The sequence below is a fragment of the Pongo pygmaeus genome, chromosome 18 (genome assembly GCF_028885625.2).
Source record: "Pongo pygmaeus isolate AG05252 chromosome 18, NHGRI_mPonPyg2-v2.0_pri, whole genome shotgun sequence".
Lineage (NCBI taxonomy): Eukaryota > Metazoa > Chordata > Mammalia > Primates > Hominidae > Pongo > Pongo pygmaeus.
The window spans coordinates 44,192,096-44,216,956 of NC_072391.2; the positions used below are offsets into that span (position 1 = coordinate 44,192,096).

At 37.3% G+C, this 24,861-nt stretch overlaps 1 protein-coding gene across 1 annotated transcript in view; it reads right to left on the bottom strand.

Moving 5' to 3' along the window:
* Positions 1-24,861, bottom strand: part of ITFG1 (integrin alpha FG-GAP repeat containing 1) — a 300,100-nt gene that overhangs the window by 7,148 nt on the left and 268,091 nt on the right. The window contains exon 15 of the mRNA XM_054452904.2: positions 24-148. Coding sequence (XP_054308879.2) covers positions 24-148 — 125 coding nt within the window. The remainder of the gene's footprint in view (positions 1-23; positions 149-24,861) is intronic.

Consider the following 24,861-nt stretch of genomic DNA (forward strand, 5'->3'; position numbering starts at 1 on the left):
AAACAAAATGAATTTTTACTCACTTTTTCTCCAGATGGACGAGGAATACCAACATAGAGATGGTCAAGAAAATTTGCGCTCCGACCTAAACCAAGCACGTTGTATGGTAGTTGGAGAGCTAAATGTGCAGATTGGCTGAGTTGGCCAGCTAGAGTTATTCAATTAAAAAAACATTAAAAACATCTCTGGAAACATTGCTCCCATCAAATATTAAAATGATAAAATGTTAAAAATTTAGGTACTGGAATGTATCATGTTTCAAAATGTGAAATGAAACATACAGGTCACTAATATTAATGATTCACTTTTTTCTTTTTTTGAGACATGGTCTCACTCTGTCACCTAGGCTGCAATGCAGTAGCACTGCACTGAGCCTTGACCTCTCAGGCCCAAGCTGTCCTCCTTCCGAGCCTCCCAAGTAGCTGAGACCCACAGGCATGTGCCACCAGGCTTGGCTAATTTTTAAATATTTGTGGAGACGGAGTCTTACTATGTTGCCCGGCCTTGAACTCCTGGGTTCAAGTGATCCCCCTGCCTCAGGCTCTCAAAATGCTGGGATTACAGGCGTGAGCCACTGTGCTCAGCCAATGATTCACTTTTTAAAGAAAACAGCGTTACTGAGATATAATTCACATACCATACACATCACCTGTTTAAAGTATACAGTTAAGTGGTTTTGAGTATATTCAAAGAATTGTTCAGCCATCACCACAATCTAATCTTAGAACATTTTTGTCACTTGAGAAAGAAACTCCATACACATTAGAAGTCATGTCTGCTTCCAACCTGCACACTTCCAGCTGTATGTAATCACTAATCTGCTTTCTGACTCAATAGATTTGCCTATTCTGAAGATTTCATATAAATACAATCATACAATGTGTCTTTTGTGACTGGCTTCTTTCACTTAGCACGTTTTCAAGGTTCATCTATATGGTAGCATGTTTCCGTACTTTATTACTGTTACTTGCCAAATAATACTCCACTTTGTTATATATACATTTTGTTTCATCAATTAATTTCATTGATTGATGGACATTTCAGTCATTTCCATTTTTGGTTACTATGAATAATACTGCTGTGAACATTCATATACAGGTTTATTTTTGTATTCACTCTTGTTTTCCTTTCTCTTGATTATGTAGCTAAGTGTTTAACATCATTAGGAACTACCGAACTGTTTCCAAAGTACCTGCACCATTTTATGTTCCCACCAGCAATGGATAATAGTGCAAATTTTTCCACATCCTCAATAACACTTTTTGTTATGTCTTTTTTATTATAGCCATGCTCATGGTTATGAAGTGGTATCTCATTGTGGTTTTTACTTGCATTTCCCAAATGACTAATAGTTATTAGCCATGAAAATGGTCAATAAACATGTGAAAGAAGCTCAACTACACACACACACACACACACACACACACACACCAATTAAGTAAAGCATCTGGCCCTGTAGGCACATTTTCTGTTGTCTTTTTATTTTTTTAAAGAAATGTGTATTAGCCTACTTTCCTGTTTCTTTGTATGTCTTATAATTTTTGTTGAAAACTGGACTTTTAAGATAATATTGATAGCTCTGGTATCGCTTAACCCCACCCAAGGGTTTGTTGTTTTTCTTACTGTTTATTTGTTTAGTGACTTTTTTTTTTTATGTAGTGAATTCTGTGGATTCTGTATTCCCTGCAGTGGTTGCCCCAAGGTCTTTTTAATTTTTATTTTTAAAGTTTTTATTCTACATCTGGCTTCCTACTTGGCATATCTGGGTCAGTATTATTTAGTGGTCAGCCAGTGATTTGTTGTAAGATTTCCCTAAATCTCTTGCCTGTATATCTTCCACCCTTTGTCAGAGTGATTTGTGTGTGAAGGCATGCCTTCAAAGTTCAGAAAAGGACAGCCTTAGTTTTCATTTCCTGCTTATGCAGGGCTTCATGGTGAAGCAGAAGGGAGCTGAGTATTTGAATGAGGTGTTTTCCTTTCTAGGAATGTGCAAAGTCTTCTAGATCCCCAAGAATATGTTGTAGCTTTTTAAAGCTGCCTATGTTTTCCAGTTTTCTAAGAATTCCTCTTATATTTTGACCAGGATCTTGTTTCCTCCACCTTTAATCACAGGCTTAGGTAGCTGAGATGTTGCCAGCAGATTACTGTTGTTTTTGGTAATGCCCTAGTCAAATGAAATAGCCAAGATGCTGAGAATGAAGATTTTCCAGGGAGCTGCTAGTTCAGACAAAATGTTGATAGTAATAGGGATGAAGATTTTCATGCAGCTCCAAGCAGGTCAGTCATATCCATTGGCTGTGAATCCGCTGGCTTTCCATGGCTACTGCACTACTCAGTTGAGAAGGGGGGCAGGATGGGAATAGCTCCAAGATAAAAATGCCATAGATTCGGTGTCTTATCAAGGATCAGTAGTTTTCTTTAGAATAGACAATACTCAGTCCATTCTGTGGCTTTGGTTAATTTCCAGATTTCTGAAATGGTGGATATTATATGGTTGGCCAGTATTTTTGTTGTTGTTCTTTTTGGGGGCTCTGGGAGAGCAAGTTCATGTGGTCCTCACACTGCCATTCCAATAGTCAATCTTTCCCTATTGTAATTCACTTTTATAGAATATATGTATTTTCTAGGTATTTTTCTACATGCTTAAACTTAACATTTAAATGACAAAGTTAATTAATATATAAATATTTTAATATTCAAGGGGACTCTGCTACACATCACTAATGTTAATCCAAAAATATGCAATCACTGGAAAGTATATTTATCTGATTGTATAGTTCTTAAGTTGGAAACAGTAAGGTATAATGAAAAGGAACATGAATTTAAGGATAGGCATTAACAATGTGTATGAAACTGGAAAACAGTATAGTGAACAGCATGGGCTGCAGAATTAGTCCACCTTGTGGAATTGAGCTGATTGAAAGATAATGTTTAAAAGTAGAGTATCTCACATAGTAAATAATAATGTTAGCTATCTTTATTAAGATAAAATTTATTCTTACAGAGTTGAATTAAAAATTAAACACAGGCCATTTATGCCTGTAATCCCAGCACTTTGGGAGGCCAAGGCAGGTAGATTGCTTGAGCTCAGGACTTTTGAGACCAGCCTGGGCAATGTGGTGAAACCCCACCTCTACAAAAAATACAAAAATTAGCCAGGCATGGTGGCATGTGCCTGTAGTCCCAGTTACCTGGGAGTTGACGTGGGAGAATCATCTGAGCCCAGGGAGGTTGAGGCTGTAGTGAGCTGTGATTGTACCACTGCACTCTAGCCTGGGAGACAGAGTGAGACCTTGTCTCAAAAACAAACAAACAAACAAACAAACCCAAAATTAAACACAAGCTGATTTCATGACACTACTAGCAAAGACTGACTTAACAGAAGTAAACCAAAAATAAAATTCTAACTGATGGACCCTCCCCTCAGGCATTCAGAAGTTAATCTGAAAAAGTAGTTCAGGCCATGACTGGAAGTGAGGGTCAGATATGCCTCATTATACTCTCCTTTCTTTTGGAATTCAGGCACAGCTGACCAGCATTAACATCAATACAAAGCCCTTAAGACTGATAGAACAGACTCTTTAAGTCTGAGAAGAAGCATTTACAATCTACTGTCTGACTCTTTAAGTCTAAGAAGCATTTACAATCTACTGTCTCTGAAGCCTACTACCTGGAGACTTCATCTTCATGATAAAACCTTGGTCTCCACAACCCCTTATGTTAAAAGACTTATTTTGTCTACATGACATCAAACTAGGCTTCTGTTTTCCTGTTTATACTATTAAAATTGCCTATGCAATAAGCAAGCTTAAAAGTATAAGGAGAATAATCTAAGTAAAATTATCCAACAACTTAAAATGAAGAGATAATCATTATTACATTTTAGCATACTTTTAGTCACATACTTTTTTCTCCAAGGCAAGCACGTGCATAAACACATTTTAGCATAGTTTAGTATTATTTTCACTCAGTATTATTTATGAGTATTTAGTCATCATGAAAATTCTTGAAAAATAAATAAGCAGAGAGAAAAATGATGGAAACACCAAAATCCCATTAAGAGAAAGCCAAAGGAAACACAGCATAAAAGACATGTATTATTATGTATACTTCTAAAATTATTTTTCTAAAGTGATATCTACACAGATATTACAAAAATATAATTTTCCTGCCTATATAATATCTTATGTAAACATTAATTCCATATTGTTGGAGATAAAGGAATTTTCCTAATCCTTCACTATTAAAAAAAGAATGCTTTAGTGAACATCTCTGCAAATCAATATTTGTTTGCACCCACATTAGTTTCTTTCATTCCTAGATACAGAATACTGGATCAAAGAGTAGTAAGTTTAAAACTTATTCTTGAATATAGAAACCTTGTTTCCTAAAGAGAGGTTGCATCACTTTATATTTCCATTAGCTTTCAGTGAAAGCATCCATTTCAGTCCATTCTTATTTTCTAATTGAGCTGAAATTCACATAGCATACAATTAACTACTTTAGAGTGTAGAATCAAATGGCCTTTAGTGTATTTGCAATGTTGTGCAACTATCAATTCTCTCTCGTTTGCAAACTTTTTCATCACCCTATAACAACACCCTGTACCAGTTAAGTAATTACTCCCCCTTTCTCTTTTCCCCCAGTAACTTCTAATCTGCTTTCATTCTCTATGGATTTGTCTACTCTAGATACCTCATATAGAACGTACCACACATGTGACCAAGTGTGTCTGGCTTCTTTCACTTAGCATAATGTTTTCAAGGGTCATATAAGTTGTAGTAAGTATCAGTACTGTCAGGCCTCTGAGCCCAACCCAAGCCATTGCATCCCCTGTGACTTGCACATATACGCCCAAATGGCCTGAAGTAACTGAAGAATCACAAAAGAAGTGAATATGCCCTGCCCCGCCTTAACTGATGACATTCCACCACAAAAGAAGTGTAAATGGCCGGTCCTTGCCTTAACTGGTGATATTCCACCACAAAAGTGAAAATGGCCAGTCCTTGCCTTAAGTGATGACATTACCTTGTGAAAGTCTTTTTCCTGACTCATCCTGGCTCAAAAAGCTCCCCCACTGAGCACCTTGCGACCCCCACTCCTGCCTGCCAGAGAACAAACCCCCTTTGACTGTAATTTTCCTTTACCTACCCAAATCTTATAAAACGGCCCCACCCCTATCTCCCTTTGCTGACTCTCTTTTTGGACTCAGCCCGCCTGCACCCAAGTGATTAAAAGCTTTATTGCTCACACAAAGCCTGTTTGGTGGTCTTTTCACAGGGACGCGCATGAAAAGTACTTCGTCTCTTTTTATGGAAAAATAATATTCCATTTTATGTATATACTTTGATTCGTTTATCCATCCAGCTATTGATGGCCATTTGGGTTGTTTCTACCTTTTGGCTATTAGTAGTAGTGCTGCTATGAACATGGATGTACAAATACCTCTTTGAGACCCTGCTTTCAGTTCTTTTGAGTATATATTAGAAATCCTGGATCATATGGTGATTCTAGGTTTAATTTTTTTGAGGAATTGCCATATTGTTTTTCACAGCAGCTGCACCATTTTACATTCCCACCAGCAATGTATGAGGGTTCCTATTTTTCACAGCCTTGCTGACATGTCATTTTCAGTCTTTTTAATTAAAACCATCTTAGTGGTTCTGAAGTGGTTACTCAGTCTGGTTTTGATTTGCATTTCCTTCATGATCAATTATGTAGGACATCTTTTTCTGTGCTTATTGGCCACTTTGGAATTCTTTGGAGAAATGTCTAGTCCTTTGTCAATTTTATAATTGGGCTGTTTGTGTTTTTGTTGTTGAATTGTAAACATTCTTTTTATACTCTGGATACTAGAACTTTATCAGAGATAAGATTTGCAAATATTTTCTCCCTTTTCAGTTTGTTGAAAAGAAGAAAAACTTTTCTTTTCTTTGGAGACAGGCTCTTGCTGTCACCCAGGCTGGAGTGCAGCGGCACAATCATGGCTCATTGCAGCCTCGATCTCCTGGGCTCCAGTGATCCCAGCTAAGCTTCCTGAGTAGCTTGGGAGCACAGGCCTGTGCCACTGCCTCTGGCTAATTAAAAGTTGTTTTTTTTTTTAGAGACAAGGTCTCACTATATTGCCCATGCTGGTCTCAAATTCCTGGGCTCAAGCAAGCCTTATGCTGTGGCCTCCCAAAGTTCTGGGATTACAGGCATGAGCCGCTGCACCTGGCTGAAAATGTTTTTTAATGCAAAAAAGCTTTACATTTTTGCAGAATCTAATCCATTTTTAAATTTTGTTACTAGTGCTTTTGGTGTCAAATCTAACAATCCATTGTCAAATCTGAGGAAATGCAGATCTACTTCTATGTTTGCTTCTAAGAATTTTGTAATCTTATCCCTTACATTGAGGTCCTTGATCCATGAGTTTATTATATATGAGTTAATTATTTTATATGGAGTCCCACTTCATTTTTTTTTGCATGTCATTAGACAAATGTTCTAGTATGATTTGTTGAAGGTACTCTTCTTTCTCCATTGAATGGTCTTGGTACCCCTGTCAAAAATTAATTTGCCATAGATGTTTGGATTTATTTATGGTCTCTCAATTCTATTCCATAGGTTTATATGTCTATCTTTATGCCAGCACTATGCTTGTTGATTACTGTAGCTTTGTAGGAAGTTTTGAATTTGGAAAGTATAAGTCCTCTCAGCTTTGCTTTTGTTTTTCAATACGGTTTTGGCTTTTTGAGGCCCCTTACAGTTCTGTATCAATTTGAAGGTTGGCTTTTTATTTCTGCAAACAGACCACTTGAATTTGTAGATTCTTTTGGGGAATATTGCTATCTTAAAGTTTTCCAATCCATGAATACGGGATGTCTTTCCATTTATTAGATTTTCTTTAATTTCTCTCAGGAATGTTTTTTAGTTTTCAGTGGATAAATCTTTCGATTTTTTGGTTAAATATATTCCTAGGTGCTTTACTCTTCTAAATGTTGCAAACCGAACTATTTTTTTTTCTTTTTTAAAAATTTCTTTGCTGGTATATGGAAACAACTGATTTTTGGGTGTTGATCTTGTTCCCTATAACTTTGCTGAATTTGTTAATTAGCTGCAGTATTTTTTTCTGTGAGTTATATGATATTTTCTGTATAGAGAATCATGTGACCTGCAAATAGAAATCATTTTGCGTCTTCCTAATTTAGAAGATTTTTATTTCTTTTTCTGGCCGAATTGCTAAGTGTAGGAATTCCAGTAAAAAGTTGAATAGCAGGAGTGAAAGTGGGCATCCTCATCTTCTTCCTGATCTTAGAAGAAATGCTTTCACCTTTTCATCATACAGGATGATATTAGCTGTGATTTTTCTTATAAATGCCCTTTGTGATGTTAAGGAAGTTCCCTTCTATTCCTAGTTTGCTAAGTGTTTTAATTATAAAAGGATGCTGAGTTTTGTCAAATTGTTTTTAATATCTATTGAAATGATCATGTATTATTTTTCCCTTAGTTCTATTAATGCCATGTATTACATTGATTGACTGTCTTAAGTTGAACAATCCTTGCATTCCTGGGACAAATCCCATTTGGTCATAATGTATAAATCCTTTTAATGTGCTGTTGGATTTGCTTGGTAGTATTTTGTTGAAGATTTTTGTATCAATATTCATATGGGATACTGGTCTGTAGCTTTCTTGTGGTATCTTTGTCTGGGTTTGGTATGAGAGTAATGCTGGCCTCACAGAATGTGCTAGGGAGTATTTGCTCTTCTAGTTTTTGTAAGAGTTTCAGTAACAGTGATGAAATTTTCCTTTAAATTGTTGGTAGAATTTCATCAGTGCAGCCATCTGATCCTTGAGTTTTCTTTTTCAGGAGGTTTTCAATTACTGATTCAATCTCTTTACTTGTTACAGGTAGGTTGACATTGTCTATTTCCTCTTGGGTCAGTTTTGTATTGTGTGTATTTCTAGGAAACTTTTTTTTTTTTTTTTTTGAGACAGTCTTGCTCTGTTGTCCAGGCTGGAGTGCAATGGTGTGATCTTGGCTCACTGCAACCTTTACCTCCTGTGTTCAAGTGATTCTCCTGTCTCAGTCCCCCAAGTAGCTGGGATTACAGGCATGCATCACCACACCCAGCTAATTTTTGTATTTTTAGTAGAGACGGGGTTTCACTATGTTGGCCAGGCCGATCTCAAACTCCTGACCTCAGGGATCTGCCTGCCTCAGCCTCCCAAAGTGCTGGGATTACAGGCACATCTTTGATTCATCTAGATTATCTTTTTTTTGAGATGGAGACTCACTCTGTCACCCAGGCTGGAATGCAGTGGTATGATCTCAGCTCACTGCAACCTCTGCCTCCTGGGTTCAAGTGATTCTCCTCTTCAGCCTCCCAAGTAGCTGGGATTATAGGCATGCACCACCACACCCAGCTAATTTTTGTATTTTTAGTAGACATGGTGCTTCGTCATGTTGGCCAGGGTAGTCTCAAACTCCTGACCTCAGGTGATCTGCCCACCTCAGCCTCCCAAAGTGCTGGGATTACAGGCATGAGCCACTGTGCCTTTTTTTTTTTTTTTTTTTTTTTTTTGAGACAGGGTCTTGCTCTACCACACAGGCTGGAGTGCAGTGGCACAATCATGGCTCACTGCAGCCTTGAACTCCTGGGCTTAAGCCTCCTGAGTAGCTAGGACTACGGGTGCATGCCACCACACCTGGCTAATTTTTAAATTTTTTGGTAGAGACAAGGACTCACTGTGTTGCCTAGGCTGATCTCAAACTCCTGGCCTCAAGCATTCTTCACGCCTTGGCCTCTCAAAGTGTTGGGATTACAGGTGTGAGCCATTGTGCCTGGCCTAGTTGTCTAATCTGTTGATATGCAGTTGTTTATAGTACTATCAATCCTTTTAATTTCTATAAGGTCAGTAGCAAAGTCCCATTGTTCATTTCTGATTTTAGTTATTTGCCTTTTCCCTTTTTTTTAAACACTCAGTCTAGCTAATAGATTGTCAATTTTGTTGATCTTTTCAAAGAACCAACTTTTGATTTCTGTGATTATTGTTTTTCTCTATTTCATTTATCTCTGCTGAAATCTTTATTATTTCCATCCTCCTGCTGGCTTTGAGTTTAGTTTGGTCTTCTTTTCAAGTTCCTTATGGTATAAAATTAGGTTGCTGATTTGAGATCTTTGTTTTTTTAACATTGCATTTACAGCCATAAAGTCCCTCTGAGTACTGCTTTTGCCTCATCCAATATGTTTGGTTTTGTTTGTGTTTTGTTTTTAGTTATCTCAAGATGTTTTTTAGTTTTGCTGATATATGTCTTATCTTCCTTAAGTTAACCATTCATGCAAAGTAGTGGCTGGATTACCTAAATACTCAGAGAGTATATAAAACATATGAATAGTTTTGTATCTGCTTGCTAATGAATGTTTATTTCATTAATGTCTTTATTTGCACAGAATTTGGTTAGAGATTTTCTTTTATGTTTACTGGTAGTAAGGAAAGTAGTTACCAATGTTTGGTAACTACATTCTTCGATGACTACAGTTATTGACAAAAGAACCTAAGACTTACATATAACTAACTTGACTTAGGTTAGTCCTCAACACTCCCAAATGTATAATTCCAGCATAGACTGCCAATCTCTGAACTCTAGGCTCTCATATCAAACTAAATGCTAAACATCAATATTTTCATGTCTAACACATATTACCAAGTTAATATATTCAAAACATAATCCCCGGGCCTGGGTGTGGTGGCTTACACCTGTAATCCCAGCACTTTGGGAGGCTGAGGCGGGTGGATCACCTGAGGTCAGGAGTTTGAGACCAGCCTGGCCAACACGGCAAAACCCTGTCTCTACTAAAAGGTACAAAAAAATCAGCCAGGCGTGGTGGTGCATGCCTGTAGTCCCAACTACTCAGGGGGCTGTGGCAGGAAAATCTCTTGAACCTGGGAGGCGCAGGTTGCAGTGAGCCATGATCGTGCCACTGCACTCTAGCCTGGCCAACAGAGTGAGACACCATTTCAAAACAAAACAACAACAACAAAAAACCCCATAATCCCTGATTTTATTCCCCCTACCTGCTCCATCTCAGTTATGGCCATTCCAACTTTCCACTTAGTCATGCCAGTAACCCTATAGTTATAGTTACAGGCCTCTCTTTTTCTTATACCCTATATTCAATCTGCCAAGAAATTGAATAAATATCCACAATTTAAAATATATACAAACTCTAGACACTCATTTCTATTTCCACTGCTATCACCTTGGTCCAAGCCACCACCACCTTTTGCCTGAATTATTCTTATTATTTACCCCAAATAGGTATGTTCCTAAACTGAAGTATTTTAATAGCTTCTAGTTGGTTTCCTTCCCTTAACTGTTGTTCCTCCTAGTCTGCAGTTTCACTCAGAATACAATCTTGTCCTATGTTCTACTTAGTGTACACTCTCCACCTCCCATTTAACTGTGTCTTCATTTTCTACTCTGTAACCTCCCTCTTTCATTCTGCTGCAACTTACTGGCCTCTTCACTGTTCCTTGGAAATTCTGATATATTAAGGCCTTTGCACTGCCTGTCTTCTTTGCCTGGAATAGCCTTCCAAAGATAACTACATGTCTAACTCCCTTACCTCCTTCAAATCCTTGTTCAAATGATATGTTCTCAGAGAGGCTTGCTCTGATAATCCTACATACAATCGAAGACCCTCTTGCCCAGCAATCCCAATCCCTTTTACTCTGCTTTATTCCCTCTTCCTCCCACCCACAGTACTTAACACTGCCTAACACTAGACAGTATTAAATAACTTACTTAGTATGCCTATTGTCTTGTCTTCCCCCACTAGAATGCAGTCTCTATGAGGGCTGAGATTTGAGTCTGTTTTATTCACTTCTATATTCTAAGAGCCTAGAACAGGCCTGGCATATATTAGCCACTCAATATATTTTTGTTAAATTAATAAATAATTTAAAGAAAATTTAATCCTCCAAATGTGTCAGACCTAACACTTGTAACATATTTTAGCTGAAATATGGTATTAGACAACAAAAAATACTACATCAATTTATACCACATAAATGTTAGCACATCACGATTGTCTACCCAAAGGTAAAGTATCTGTGATGTTTTTAATATTTTATAATAAATACATTAAAGGCATTGGTGATATCAGACACTCCAACCACCAGATTCAAATGCCTGTGTACTTTTGTCCAGGCTTGCATTATAGTCTGATTTTCCAATATACTTCAAGTACATGTTATTTATGTAATTTTAAAAAAATAACAGTTTTCGCTGGGTGCGGTGGCTCACGTCTATAATCCCAGCACTTTGGGAGGCTGAGGTGGGTGGATCACTTGAAGTCAGGAGTTCGAGACCAGCCTGACCAACATGGTGAAACGCCACCTCTACTAAAAATACAAAATTAGGTGGGCATGGTGGCACATGCCTGTAATCCCAGCTACTTGGGAGGGTGAGGCAGGAGAATCACTTGAACCGGGGAGGTGGAGGTTGTAGTGAGCTGAGATTGTGCCACTGCATTCCAGCCTGGACAACAAGAGCGAAACTGTCTCAAAAAACAAAACAAAACAAAAAACAAAAACAAAAAAAGTTTTCAAGGTTGCTTTGTTCTTATTCTCCATGAGAATACTATACTGACATGCAACTTTGATTAATGTCATTCAGGTTATGTTGTAATTTAGGATCCTGAATTAATTAACAACGCAGTATAGGAGATAAATTACATTGTAATAATTCCCATGCATTCTATTTTTAGGCAAGATATTGAAGCCAACTTTGCTGTCTACAAATACTAGATATTAAGTATTAGATTCTAGCGCTAGAATACTCTAGCTCTGACATCTATTTGTCAAAAATAGAACTTAAATAATATATACATGCTGATATAACAGGTAGGAAGAGTAAAAGGGGAAGACTCACTAGCTGAAGAAAAAAGTCACTGAAAACTACCTTTCGTGGTATGTGAACATAAGTGTGTGTGCGTGTATGTGTTTTTCTCTGAGTCAACATAACACTGAATTCTAGTTCTCTGAAAGGTTTTTATTTTTTTTAGATAGAGTCTTGCTCTGTCTTGCCCAGGCTGGAGTGCAGTGGTACGATCTTGGCTTACTGCAGCCTCCGCCTCCCAGGTTCAAGCAATTCTCCTGCCTCAACCTCCTGAGCAGCAGGGATTAGAGGCGTACACCACCATGTCCGGCTAATTTTGTATTTTTAGTAGAGACAGGGTTTCACCATGTTGGCCAGGCTGGTCTCGAATTCCTGACCTCAGGTGATCCATCCGCCTCCGCCTCCCAAAGTGCTGGGATTACAGGCATGAGCCACCGCGCCCGGCCTCTCTGAAACGTTTTAAACCACAAGGACTTTTCATCTAACGGTAATACCTACAACTCTACTGGCACTGCCCTGAGTCAAGGAAAAATGGTATCTCGATGAAAATAAGATATAAGATAAAAGGACACATTCAGATAATCAATATTTTGTGTAACTCGAAGAGAAAATTGTTCCAAGAAGTTGTTAATCTCAAATTGATAGTAACAATATCTGAAACAGTCTGTCATCTTATCTGATAATCATGGTATCTGAAACAATACTATATTGACATTAATTAAAATGGAGACAAACAACACCAAAAGAGAATAAAGGATAAAAATTAGAATATTTTCTGTAAGAAATAATAAAAGATTTGACAGGTTTTGAATGATTATAATGTGCCAAAATCTGTGCCAAGTACTTCTTGTGTACTATTTCAACTATTCTTAACAATAATTGTATGAGGATAGATAATATTATTATCTCTATCATGAGGAAATTCAAGAAAATTTAAAACTTAAATTTTAATTTTAATTAAATTAATTATATTAATACATAAATTATTTAATAATTTAAATTTAAATTATTTTAATTTTAATTAAATAAACAAGAAAAGTGAAGCTAAGACTTTGAAAGAAAAATGTATTCACAGATAGCTTTAATATTATTTCATTACATAGAGCTGGGATTTAATTTCAGCAGCCTAATTCCAAATCCCATGCCCTTTAGCCTTTATCATCATCCAAGATTTTGTCTTCAGAAGAAAAAGAAGGGCAGTATTTGTCTTACTGCTCTATGAAAAGGACTTCTAATGACAAGGAGCAACCTCTCCAGTGCCAGTTGCTCCTGTTACTCCTTGCCTCTCTATCCTATTTGTGGGGTCTTATGATACATGTTCTGGGAATCGGGGACATTGTATACCCAGTCAAAGGTTCCAGCTACCATGGCATGTGTTGACTTTTGTGGCAATTTTTTATGATGCAGTCTTGCTATGTGGCTCAGGTAGGAGTGCAGTGGTTAGTCACAGACGTGACTGTAGATCACCGCAGCCTAGAACTCAAGGGATTCTTCTGCCTCAGCCTCCTGAGTAGCTGGGAGTACAGATGTGTGCCACTGTGCCCGGCTAATGTTTACAAGTCCAGGCTGTGCTTCATTGGTGTGTCTAAGCTCACTGAGCACACCTTGAGCTTTGGGAGGTTCCTATTGTAGACCTAAAGTTGGGCTGTTGATGCAGTTCTCTGGGGAATGAGCCTGGTTACTCTTGTTGATCTTTAATGAGGGACGCCAATTTGCTCAGGAAGAGTTTAATCCAGTTATATCCCTGCAGGGTAAGATTATGAAAAAGACACTGTGGCTATGGACTACCCTGTGACCTGCACTACTAAGCTGAAGTTCTCTGGCTCATTCCAGATAGTTCAAAGGGTTACACTTGGCAGAGTAAAAATTTCAGGACTGTTCTCATTACTCACAGGGAAATTCTAAGAGAAACACCATGTTTTTGTTCCACCTGGTGTGACTGTTAAATTATATTTTTAATAAGAAAATATGAGTAAGAGTATCAGATAAAAGACAATTTTTTTTGTGAGGAAGATATGTAATTTGGAGAATGGCAAGCTGGATAATAACAGGAATGGCAGAATTTAAGAAGAGTGAAGCGAAGACTTTGAAAGAAAAATATATTCACAGATAGCTTTAATATTAAACATATGTCATTACATAGGGACTCTAACCTACAAATGATTTGGCCAGTGGCATTTCCTCTTACTAACTAGCATGTACATTTTAATGGCCTGTTTCTAATTTTCTAGCTGCCTAAAAGAATCATACATTTGTTATATTGTCACATCTGCCTTGAGTCTTTCAACTATAAGTGACAGCTATTTCCTAATCAATGTGTTCTTTGCCCATTAGGTGACTGATATGTTATTCTTCTTTCTGGTAGCAGAATGGGATGGAGAAAGAGACTGTGTTCCAAGTATTGATATGTTTGTTTTCTCATCTCAAAATTATCAGAGTAATCAGTATTCTATTAAAGTCAATGGTTCAAGCCTTTTTTGATAAGTGATAAAATTAACAATTAAAAAATACACTATTACTTGCTTTCCTTTGCTGCTAGTCTAATTGCATTGCTAATAGGGTTTCTCATACATCTTCTTCTTCTTCTTTTTTTTTTTTAAACAGAGATGGGGTCTTGCTCTATTACCCAGGCTGGAGTGCCTACGATCACACCATAGCTTACTGCAGCCTTGAACTCCTAGGCTCAAGTGATCCTCTCACCTCATCCTCCAGAGTAGCTGGGAGTATAGGCACATGACATCATATCTGGCTAATTTATTTTTATTTTTTAAAATTTTTAAGGGAAGGGGTCTCACTATCTTCCCCAAGCTGGTTTCGAGCTCTGGGCTACAAGTGATCCTCCCACCTCAGCCTCCTGAGTAGCAGGGATTACAGGTGTGAGCCACATCACCAGGCTGATATATCTATTAAAATCTTCCCAGCTATACAATTATCATGCTCCCTTGTTTCTAAATGCCAACTTGGGGTAATAATTTGTGTTATTTAATGTGATGAGACTCATTATAAACATATATCAAATCAGATGGTCTAGTGAGAAAAAAGGCTGGCAATTAAATTGGAGTTCATGGTCTACTCTGATAATGCGATTTTTCCTTGATATGTTTAAATATGTACAAAAAAAGTGTTCCATGTATCAAACAACTGACATGTAAACTTTTAGAAAAGAATATGTATGTTAGATGCCGCATATTCATATTGTAATTCTATAAGACATCAATTAAAAAATATAAGGTGATTTTAATGACTTCTTATTTAAATATTTGTTTTGATCTGAGAACCCAATGCCCTGAATATTCTGGATAACAGAAGATCATAGTTGTTATACTAATTTCCAGTAATATCCCAGGGACCACCTTTTAAATAAAAATTAGCAACTAGGCTAGAATATTGGCCAAAGAAAGCAAGTGATGAAATGTATTACAGCAGTGATGATTTTTAACATTTAAACTAATTGCTGAAGTATTTAGCTAGCTATTTGGATAACTAATTCCTATATATAGAGTACAGTAATTGCTAAGAGACTATTTATTGTTAACAGGATAAACTTAATTGTACAATATCATATTATAATTTGACACCCAGAATTCAGAAGTGAAAACAAAAAAGGACAAAATAGATTTTGAATGTAAAAAGACGCCAAAAGATATTATGACTGAGAATAAAGATATTAACATTTAATTTTAAAATTTGGAGATGTTTTAGGCTATAGTCACTTGACATTTAAGACACTTGTTAAATCATACAGCTTATCCTCTTATTTTACTGTTTTAAAATTCACTGACTTTAATTAAATGGATGGTTACCCACACAGAAAAAAGAACATAGCAGCTGGGCCCTGCCTGAGGGTAAAATCTTCTCCCAGCCTGTACAACTAAGGCACACCATTTTACTTGGACTTTGGGAAAATCTAGTTTCCAATGTGAGTGGATTTTGTGACAAAATTACAAATCCAAGACCTGTGTTACTTTAGTGTCACTATATAAATGCTCCTGGCTTTTAAACAGTCCTACTTAGTGCTCAGCATAAAGACAAGAAATAATACCACACATCTACAACCATCTGATCTTTGACAAACCTGACAAAAACAAGAAATGGGGAAAGGATTCCCTATTTAATAAATGGTGCTGGGAAAACTGGCTAGCCATATGTAGAAAGCTGAAACTGGATCCCTTCCTTACACCTTATACAAAAATTAATTCAAGATGGATTAAAGACTTAAATGTTAGACCTAAAACCATAAAAACCCTAGAAGAAAACCTAGGTAATACCATTCAGGACATAGCTATGGGCAAGGACTTCATGTCTAAAACACCAAAAGCAATGGCAACAAAAGCCAAAATTGACAAATGGGATCTAATTAAACTAAAGAGCTTCTTCACAGCAAAAGAAACTACCATCAGAGTGAAAAGGCAACCTATATAATGGGAGAAAATTTTTACAATCTACCCATCTGACAAAGGGCTAATATCCAGAATCTACAAAGAACTTAAACAAATTTACAAGAAAAAATCAAACAACCCCATCAAAAAGTAGGCGAAGGATATGAACAGACACTTCTCAAAAGAAGACATTTATGCAGCCAACAGACACATGAAAAAATGCTCATATCACTGGTCATCAAAGAAATGCAAATCAAAACCACAATGAGATACCATTTCATACCAGTTAGAATGGCGATCATTAAAAAGTCAGGAAACAACAGGTGCTGGAGAGGATGTGGAGAAATAGGAACACTTTTACACTGTTGGTGGGACTGTAAACCAGTTCAACCATTGTGGAAGACAGTGTGGCGATTCCTCAAAGATCTAGAACTAGAAATACCATTTGACCCAGCCATCCCATTACTGGGTATATACCCAAAGGATTATAAATCATATAAAGCTATAAAGACACATGCACACGTATGTTTATTGCGGCATTATTCACAATAGCAAAGACTTGGAACCAACCCAAATGTCCATCAATGATAGACTGGATTAAGAAAATGTGGCACATATACACCATAGAATACTATGCAGCACACCAACATGGCACATGTATACATATGTAACAAACCTGCATGTTGTGCCCATGTACCCTAGAACTTAAAGTATATAAAAAAAAAGATCAAGAGGGATTTTATTGTGAGGGGATTGAAATGTTCTAAAGCTGATTTACAGTAATGGTTGCACTGAGTAAAGTCACTAAAAATCATTGAATTGTACACTTAAGATGAATAATTTTTTGATATGTAAAATATACCTTAATAAAGTTGTTTTTATTAAAAAAAAAAAGAAATAAGCTGTCTTCACCAAAAGCCATAATCCATGAGAGAAGTGGTTAATACCTTTTAAAAGTATGTGGTTGTACTAGGATCTCTAGAATGTGGCTCCAGAAAGAAAGATCTTAAATTACCCTAAGTGAATAGTATATGGGGAATTTGTGAGGCTCCATGCTCAAATGCTGAGTTCTTAGATTTTTAGAAGTTAGGATCATCACTGTTTATAGAAAACTTCTTAAAACGACGGTTGTCCTCTTTTCCTGAAAGTTGAGTTATGATTGTGAATAAAGGAATCCACTGACTGACTGTTACTCCTTTGGCATATTTTGAATTATATCTGAACTCAGTTTATAGACAGCTGATAGGATGGAGTGATGAAATATGTGGTAGACAGAAAGAAGTTTCATTAAAAGAGGTGCTTAGGTACTTCCAGTCTAGGTAATTACTCATTTTCATGCTCTATTCCCGGGGAATACAGCATAGTGGCTGGCACACAGTAGGCACTTAGTAGATGTCTGCTATAATAAACTGAAGGTTTGGGAGTAAATAAATTTGTGCAGTTGTTTAACTTTAGTTTTCCTTGAAGTCTCATAATATGCCATGTCAATGATTACTGTGGAAGCCATCTATTTGGGCTTTGAATAATAACATGGTATCAGCTTACCTAATGGGGCTCGAACAAATGTGTAGGGAACACAGGAGACTTGTAAATATGGTATTATGGGAAACACATGGGATCTGAATGCCAAAGGTATGTAATTTAACACTGATTTATTTGATCTTTAGTAATTCCTTGACCCCCTTGAGCCTTAGTTTGTGTATTCATTCATCTAAACATTTAGTGAATGTACACTGTATGCCTTTTACACAGATGAAAGAGAGACAAACCTTGACCTGGAGATGCTTAAAGGTACAAAAACGAAAATATAATGGAATGTTTCCTCATTTGTAGAATTAGAATAACTATAGCAAACAGTATCATCTACTGCATGGATTCGGTGAGGAAATTACCACATAATAGTACTTAACTTCTAATGTTTTATAAAAGTGCTTTGTAAACTACAAAGCAGTGCAGTGGCGCTATCTTGGCTCACTGCAACCTCCACCTCCTGGGTTGAAGCGATGCTCCTGCCTCAGCCTCCCAAGTAGCTGGGATTACAAGTGTGTGCCACCATGCCCAGCTAATTTTTGTATTTTTAGTAGAGGCAGGGTTTTGCCATGTTGGCCAAGCTGGTCTTGAACTCCCGACCTCAGTGATCCACCTGCCTCAGCCTCCTAAAGTGCTGGGATTACAGGTGTGAGCCACCACACCCAGCCCCATAAACCGTTTTTAATGAAGTTTCTTCTAATTTCTTTTTTGGAATAAATGAAGAAATTGGAACCCTGGTTCAAGCTCTGTCAGCCTACTTCCCAGTTATAAATTTAGAATGTGAGTAGTTTTTATGTCTCTTTTTTTGTGTTAAATTGATATATAATTCACATACCACAAAACCCACCAGTTTAAAGTGTACAATTCAGTGGTTTTAGTACACTGACAAGGCTGTGCAACTGACACCAATTCCAGAATATTTTCATTACCACAAAAACAAACCCCACACCCAAGAGCAGTTACTTCCCATTTCTTCCTCCCTCCAGCCCCTGGTAACCACTACTGTCCTTTCTACCTCTATGAAGTTGCCTATTCTGGAACTTTCATATAAATGAAGTTGGACAATATGTGGCCTTTTGTGTCTGGCTGTATTCACTTAGAATAGTTTAGCATGGTTCATCATATTGTTGCACGTTTCATGTTTTTGTGACTAAATAATATTCCACTGTATGAATATACCATATCTGTGGTGTATCCATTCATCAGTTCATGGGCATTTCATCTGCTTCCACTTTTTGGGGGATTATGAATAATGCTTCTATGGACATTCATGTACAAGTTTTTATGTGGACATGTTTTCTGTTCTCTTGGGAATATACCTAGGAATGGAATTTTGAGTCATATGCTAACTCTGTGTTTAATTTTTTGAAGAACTGAGCAGTTTGATTTTGTTAATTGCTTTTCTAACCTTAATTCACAAAAGCTTCTAATGAAGGAATGGTAAAAAGCCATTGCAAATGCATGTGAAAAATAATGCAAAGGGAAACCATAAAAGAAATCCACATAGCTCCCATAAAACCAAACTGCATTAGGTGTTATTGCTTGTGGAGTTCCAATTTAATGGTAGGTGTTCCTTTTGAGTTGCATTAGGGTGGTAAACTTTTCTGAGGTTATGTGCAATTATGTTTCAGCTGTCATCCTCTGGATTTAAAAAAAAAATCCCTCAGGTTCCAAAGTGAACAATGTTGTAAAAATGAGCTAAATGGGAAAGCTTGACTTATGACTTAGTGCACTTAATTTTCCATGTTGGAGATCTGTACCTCTCTGAGAGGGAAAACAATGGTCATTTCACTTATAAGGGGCCTTTTTTTAGTAGGAAGAAAAAAAAAAGTCAAGGGAGCAAAACTGTTTAGTTCTGGTACATGGATAAAAGACACTTAACTACTTTAAAACAAAAGGTGAGAAGAGTTTTTTTAGTCCCAAATTGCAAGATAGGTTATTTTTACTGAAACATGTGATTTTAAAATAAATGTTTATTAGACTAGGTAGCTATTATTACATACATGTTACTCAAATTGGAGAGACCTAGAGGCAATTACTAGCTATCAATAGACATAAAACACAAAAACACCTTCAAATTTTTCCTTTAGCAAAGTCAGTTCTTTCATGTGTACCTTCTTCCTAGAGGACATTATTAAAGTTGTGACTGTCAGCATGCATATTCTTTTAAACTCTTAAACTGTCACCTTCTGCTTCTCTACATTTCTATCCCTTTCCTATCCACTCATGCCTGAGCTGCCCGAACATATGTCTTTATCCGTGTCAATACTTCCATCTTTGTAAATTCGCTTATATTTGGCTCATGAAGCAAAGCAGAATACTACATTCTTTCTTGCAATTATTGTTGTGTAACAAATTAACCTAAAATTTACTGGCTTAGAACTAGAATCATTTTATTTCTCATGATTCCGTGGGTTGACTGGGCAGTTTCTGCTGGTTTTGACTAAGTTATTCATGCGGCTGCACTCAGCTGGTGTTACCTGGGGTTGGGGTTCGGTGGGATGACTGTGCTGGCCTGCCTCTTCATGGTCTTTCATCCTGAAGGAGACTAGCCTGGCTTTTTTCATATGCTATCTCAGGGCCACACTCCAAGAGGGCAAGTCCCACAGTATAAGGGCTATCAGGGTTCTGCTTGGGTTATGTTCGCTGATGTCTCCTTGGCCAAAGTCAGTGTGGGTTGGGGCTAATAATGGTATGAATACTGGGCAGGCATGAATTATTGGGGGCCATTAGTGTAGCATTTTATACCTGAATGTTCATTAAGGTAAACTGTATTTTTCTTTTTTCTCCTCACTTTTCAGTTTGGGGAGTTTCAGTTGACATATCTTCAAGGTCCCTAATTCTTTCCTCGGCCATGTCTAAGCCCATCAAAGGCATTCTTCATTCCTATTTACAGCAAGCCACTTGTCCAACCCACTGCCCGCAGGCCACATGTGGCCCAGGGTGGCTTTGAATGTGGCCCAACACAAATTCATAAACTTTCTTAAAACATCGTGAGATTTTTTTTTTTTTAAATTTTTAGTTCATCAGCTATCATTAGTGTTAGTGTATTTTATGTGTGGCCCAAGACAATTCTTCTTCCAATTTGGCCCAGGGAAGGCAAAAGATTGGACATGCCTGTATTACAGTGTTTTTTATTTCCAGCATTTTTCCATCAGAGCTCTTAGCATATTAATCACAGGCTCACTGCAACCTCCAACTCCTGGGTTCAAGTGATTCTCCTGCCTCAGCCTCCCAAGTAGCTGGGATTACAGGCACACACCACCATACCCAGCTAATTTTTTTGTGTTTTTAGTAGAGACAAGGTTTCACCATGTTGGCCAGGATGGTCTCAAACTTCTGACCTCAGGTGAGGCCAGAGGTCACTTTGGCCTCCCCAAGTACTGGGATTACAGGCGTGAGCCACCGTGCCTGGCCTTTATTTATTTATTTAAGACAGGGTCTTGGTCTGTCATCCAGGCTGGAGTGCAGTGGTGTGATCTTGGCTCACTACAGCCTCAATATCCTGGGCTTTAGGCCCACCTCAGCCTCCTGTGTAGCTGAGAATACAGGCAAGTGCCATCATGTCTGGCTAATTTTTGTATTTCTGTAGTGATGGGGTTGCCTCATGTTGCCCAGCTCAGTCTCGAACCCCTGGGCTCCAGCAATCCGCCTGTCTTGGCATCCCAAAGTGCTGGATTACAGGTGTGAGCCACCACACCTAGCTCACAATTATTTTAAATTCTCTGTCTCTATAATTTGACAGTCTTTGCCATAACTGAGTCTAGTTCTTCTACTTGCTTTATCCATTCAGACTGTGTGGCTTTTGTTTGTTTTGCCTTTTAGTGTGGCTTGTAATTTGTTGTTGAAAGCTGTACATGATGTATTGCATAAAAGGAACAAGGTAAGTAGGCATTTGGTGTGAGGCTTTACGTTTATCTAGCTATGAGTTAGGCTGCCTTTGCTGGTAGTTGCAGCTGTAGATGTCAGAGACGAAAACATCATCTAATGCTTATTTTTGTTTCCTCTGTAGTATTTGGGTTTCCCTAGAGACTCCTTTTATTTATTGTTATTGACTTCTTCATCCTCTCATTATGAAACACTAGAGATTCCTTCTGAAATAGGGCCTGAGCTTTGCTCAACTATAATCCCTATTATTATATAGCAGACTGATTAATGTGATGGCAAGGCGTCGGGGGAGGGTAAGTGTTTAATGGTCCTTTAACTGTTAGTCTTGTTCCCCCAACCACCCACCTGCCCCCTTAGGTGAGATAGGCTAAAGGGGGCTGGAGTTGGGTATTTCACTTCTCTCACATGTCAGTTAGACTCTGGTAAAACCCAACTTGGTTAGGTGTTGGTAAAATAGTTTCCCTTGAGGACAGGCCTTTGTTAAGGAGAGCAGTAACTCTGGAAGTTTGTTTGTTTGTTTTTTAAAATGTTTACTCTCTTCCCTCTACACACACAGAAACATAAGGGCATTTTCCCCTCAGCTTTTGACCCTGAGAACTTGATAGGTACTCTAAGGCTGGGCCTCCAGGAGTTTTTAATGTTTTAAACGAGTCTCATTCTCAGTCTTTAGCAATTAGTCAATCACCCTTGAAGTGTTCCTACCAGTTGCTGGCTCTAGCTGTGGCTTTTACTCAGTAATCTGTGATTCTCTGTATTTGCCTGTTCTAGTTTTGGGGGCAGTGGTCTGTCCTGTGTCTTCATTCTTTGATGGATCTAAGAAGAGTTGTTGATTTTCAGTTTGTTCTTTTTTTTTTTGGTGAGGATAAGAGTACAACTTCCAACCTCTTTACATGTTGGATGGGAAACCATAAAATCTCAAAACTACAGTGGTTAAAATATTTTGTAAAATTTTATTCTGATTTTATTTAAAATTTTTTTTTTTTTTCAGATCTAGGCCTGCAGAGGTTAAAAGATTTTTCACTCATCATTCATTCTTTTGTTCTTTCTTATCTATCCTTTACATTTAAGTATATTTCAAAAAATGGGCAACCAGGCCTATTTTATTTTATTAAAAAATTTTCGTTTCTTCTGTTTCAACAACAGCTACATTCAAAAGGCCTATTTTAGATTTTTTATTGACATCTTTAAAATGTAAAATGTAGCACTTTGGGAGGCCAAGGCTATATTTTGAGCCCAAGAGTTCAAGGCCAGCCTGGGCAACATGGTGAAACCTTACCTCTACAAAAAATAAAAAATAAGCTGGGTGTGTTGGTGCACACCTGTAGTCCCAGCTACTAGGGAGGCTGCAGTGGGAGGATCTCTTGAGCCCAGGAGGTTGAGGCTGCAGTCAGTTAAAATCACACCACTGCACTCTAGCCTTGGTGACAGAGTGAGACCTTGTCTCAAATAAATAAATACAAATAAAGTAAAATCTTGAAATAAAGGAGGATTAATCTCAATTACTACTTTTGATGAATATACATAATTAAGTTAAATGTATTATTATAATGGTTAGTAAACTGTTCACTAAACTGTAATGAAAAATAAATGTTTTGTGTAAAGAACAATTAAAAAATAAAATTCCAGGCTATTTACCAAGTTATTCAGAAATTCTAGAGCAACTAAGTGAAACCAATGGGACTATCTGTCTAGAATATGAGTTTTTCCTCAATGAAGTTAAGAAATAAAGAGAAAACATTTAAAGATGTTATAGTTTTTGTGTCTACTATAGCGTTAAAAAACCAGAACAAGATTTTTCTTTTTTGATTGTTAAATTATTTTTGTGTGTGTTCTCCTAATAAAGTTACATTTCCCATTATGTTGACTTTGCTAATGCTACATCTGCATTTCTTCTTACTCACTTTTTCTGGTCCATGCATACCAATCCTTCAAATGAAGACTTCCTTGACGAAGTGTTACCTGATCAATTCAGTCAATAATGGTCTTTCTTTGAACTCTATTGCACTTATTGCTTTGTAATGACTATTTATGAGAGTATTTTCAAATGTATATGTCTGGCTCCTAATATATAAAGTTCTTGATGATGGTAACCTCATCTAAGTATATTTTCATATTCACAGCACCTGGCAAAGTATCATGCACAGTTATCCAGCAAACAAGGTCAAGGGTATCAGATTTCTAGGATGTCTTGTAGAATATGGAATCCTACTTCTTTCATAAGACTCCATTCTGTACACCTAAGTTTATAGAAGAAAGGGCTAATGAATAGTGAAGTCAGTCACTTATAAACACCCTTCTGAGAAATCTGTCATTAGCGGCTCATCTTGTTCTCTAGTTTTTTTTTCTTATTTCTCGCTGCAAATAAATTATAGACTCTTTAGGACAATGAATATATTTCACACTTCTCCTCAATGTGCCTGGGATTACAGCTTGTATTTGGTAGATGTTCAAAAATACTTTTTCTACTTAATATAGATATATATTTAAAACTTTAAGTTCCGGGATACATGTGCAGAATGTGCAGGTTTGTTACATAGGTATACATGTGCCATGGTGGTTTGCTGCACCTATCAACCCATCATCTAGGTTTCAAGCCCCGCATTCATTAGGTATTTGTTCTAATGCTCTCCCTCCCCTTGCCCCCGACTCCCCTAAATAAATTTTTGAATAATAATAAAAAATCTTCATAGAGTAACCCACTGTGGAGTTTGCTGTATATGTGCACCATCCCCCACACCTCCACAGCTAACACACACTTTACAAATGATTCTGATGCTCTTGAACTTTTCACTTGTCCATTCTCTATGACTCTCTTAACAATTTCTATTTATTCTCTTGCTTTCATCTTTTTTTCACTTGCTCCTACTTATTTTATAGATTTGTCCTTATAAGTTTCTTTTTATTTTATTTTTCCTACCCCTTACCCTTATTTAACCTCATCTCTTCTTTAGTTCTTTGTAAATGTGTGGTTGTGTTTGTATGTTGGGGGGGCGGTGGTGCTACAAAATCACTCAATTTTGAAGACATAGGTTATTAAAGTTTTATAGCCCATTATTGTTTCACTGGAAGAAAACTGGTAGAAAGGAGACCCTTGATTGTCATTTCCAGGAAAGAACCAGTTGCAGTAAATAACAGTACTCCCAATTTTCTCTTCCCATCTCTATGGCATTCCTGTCTC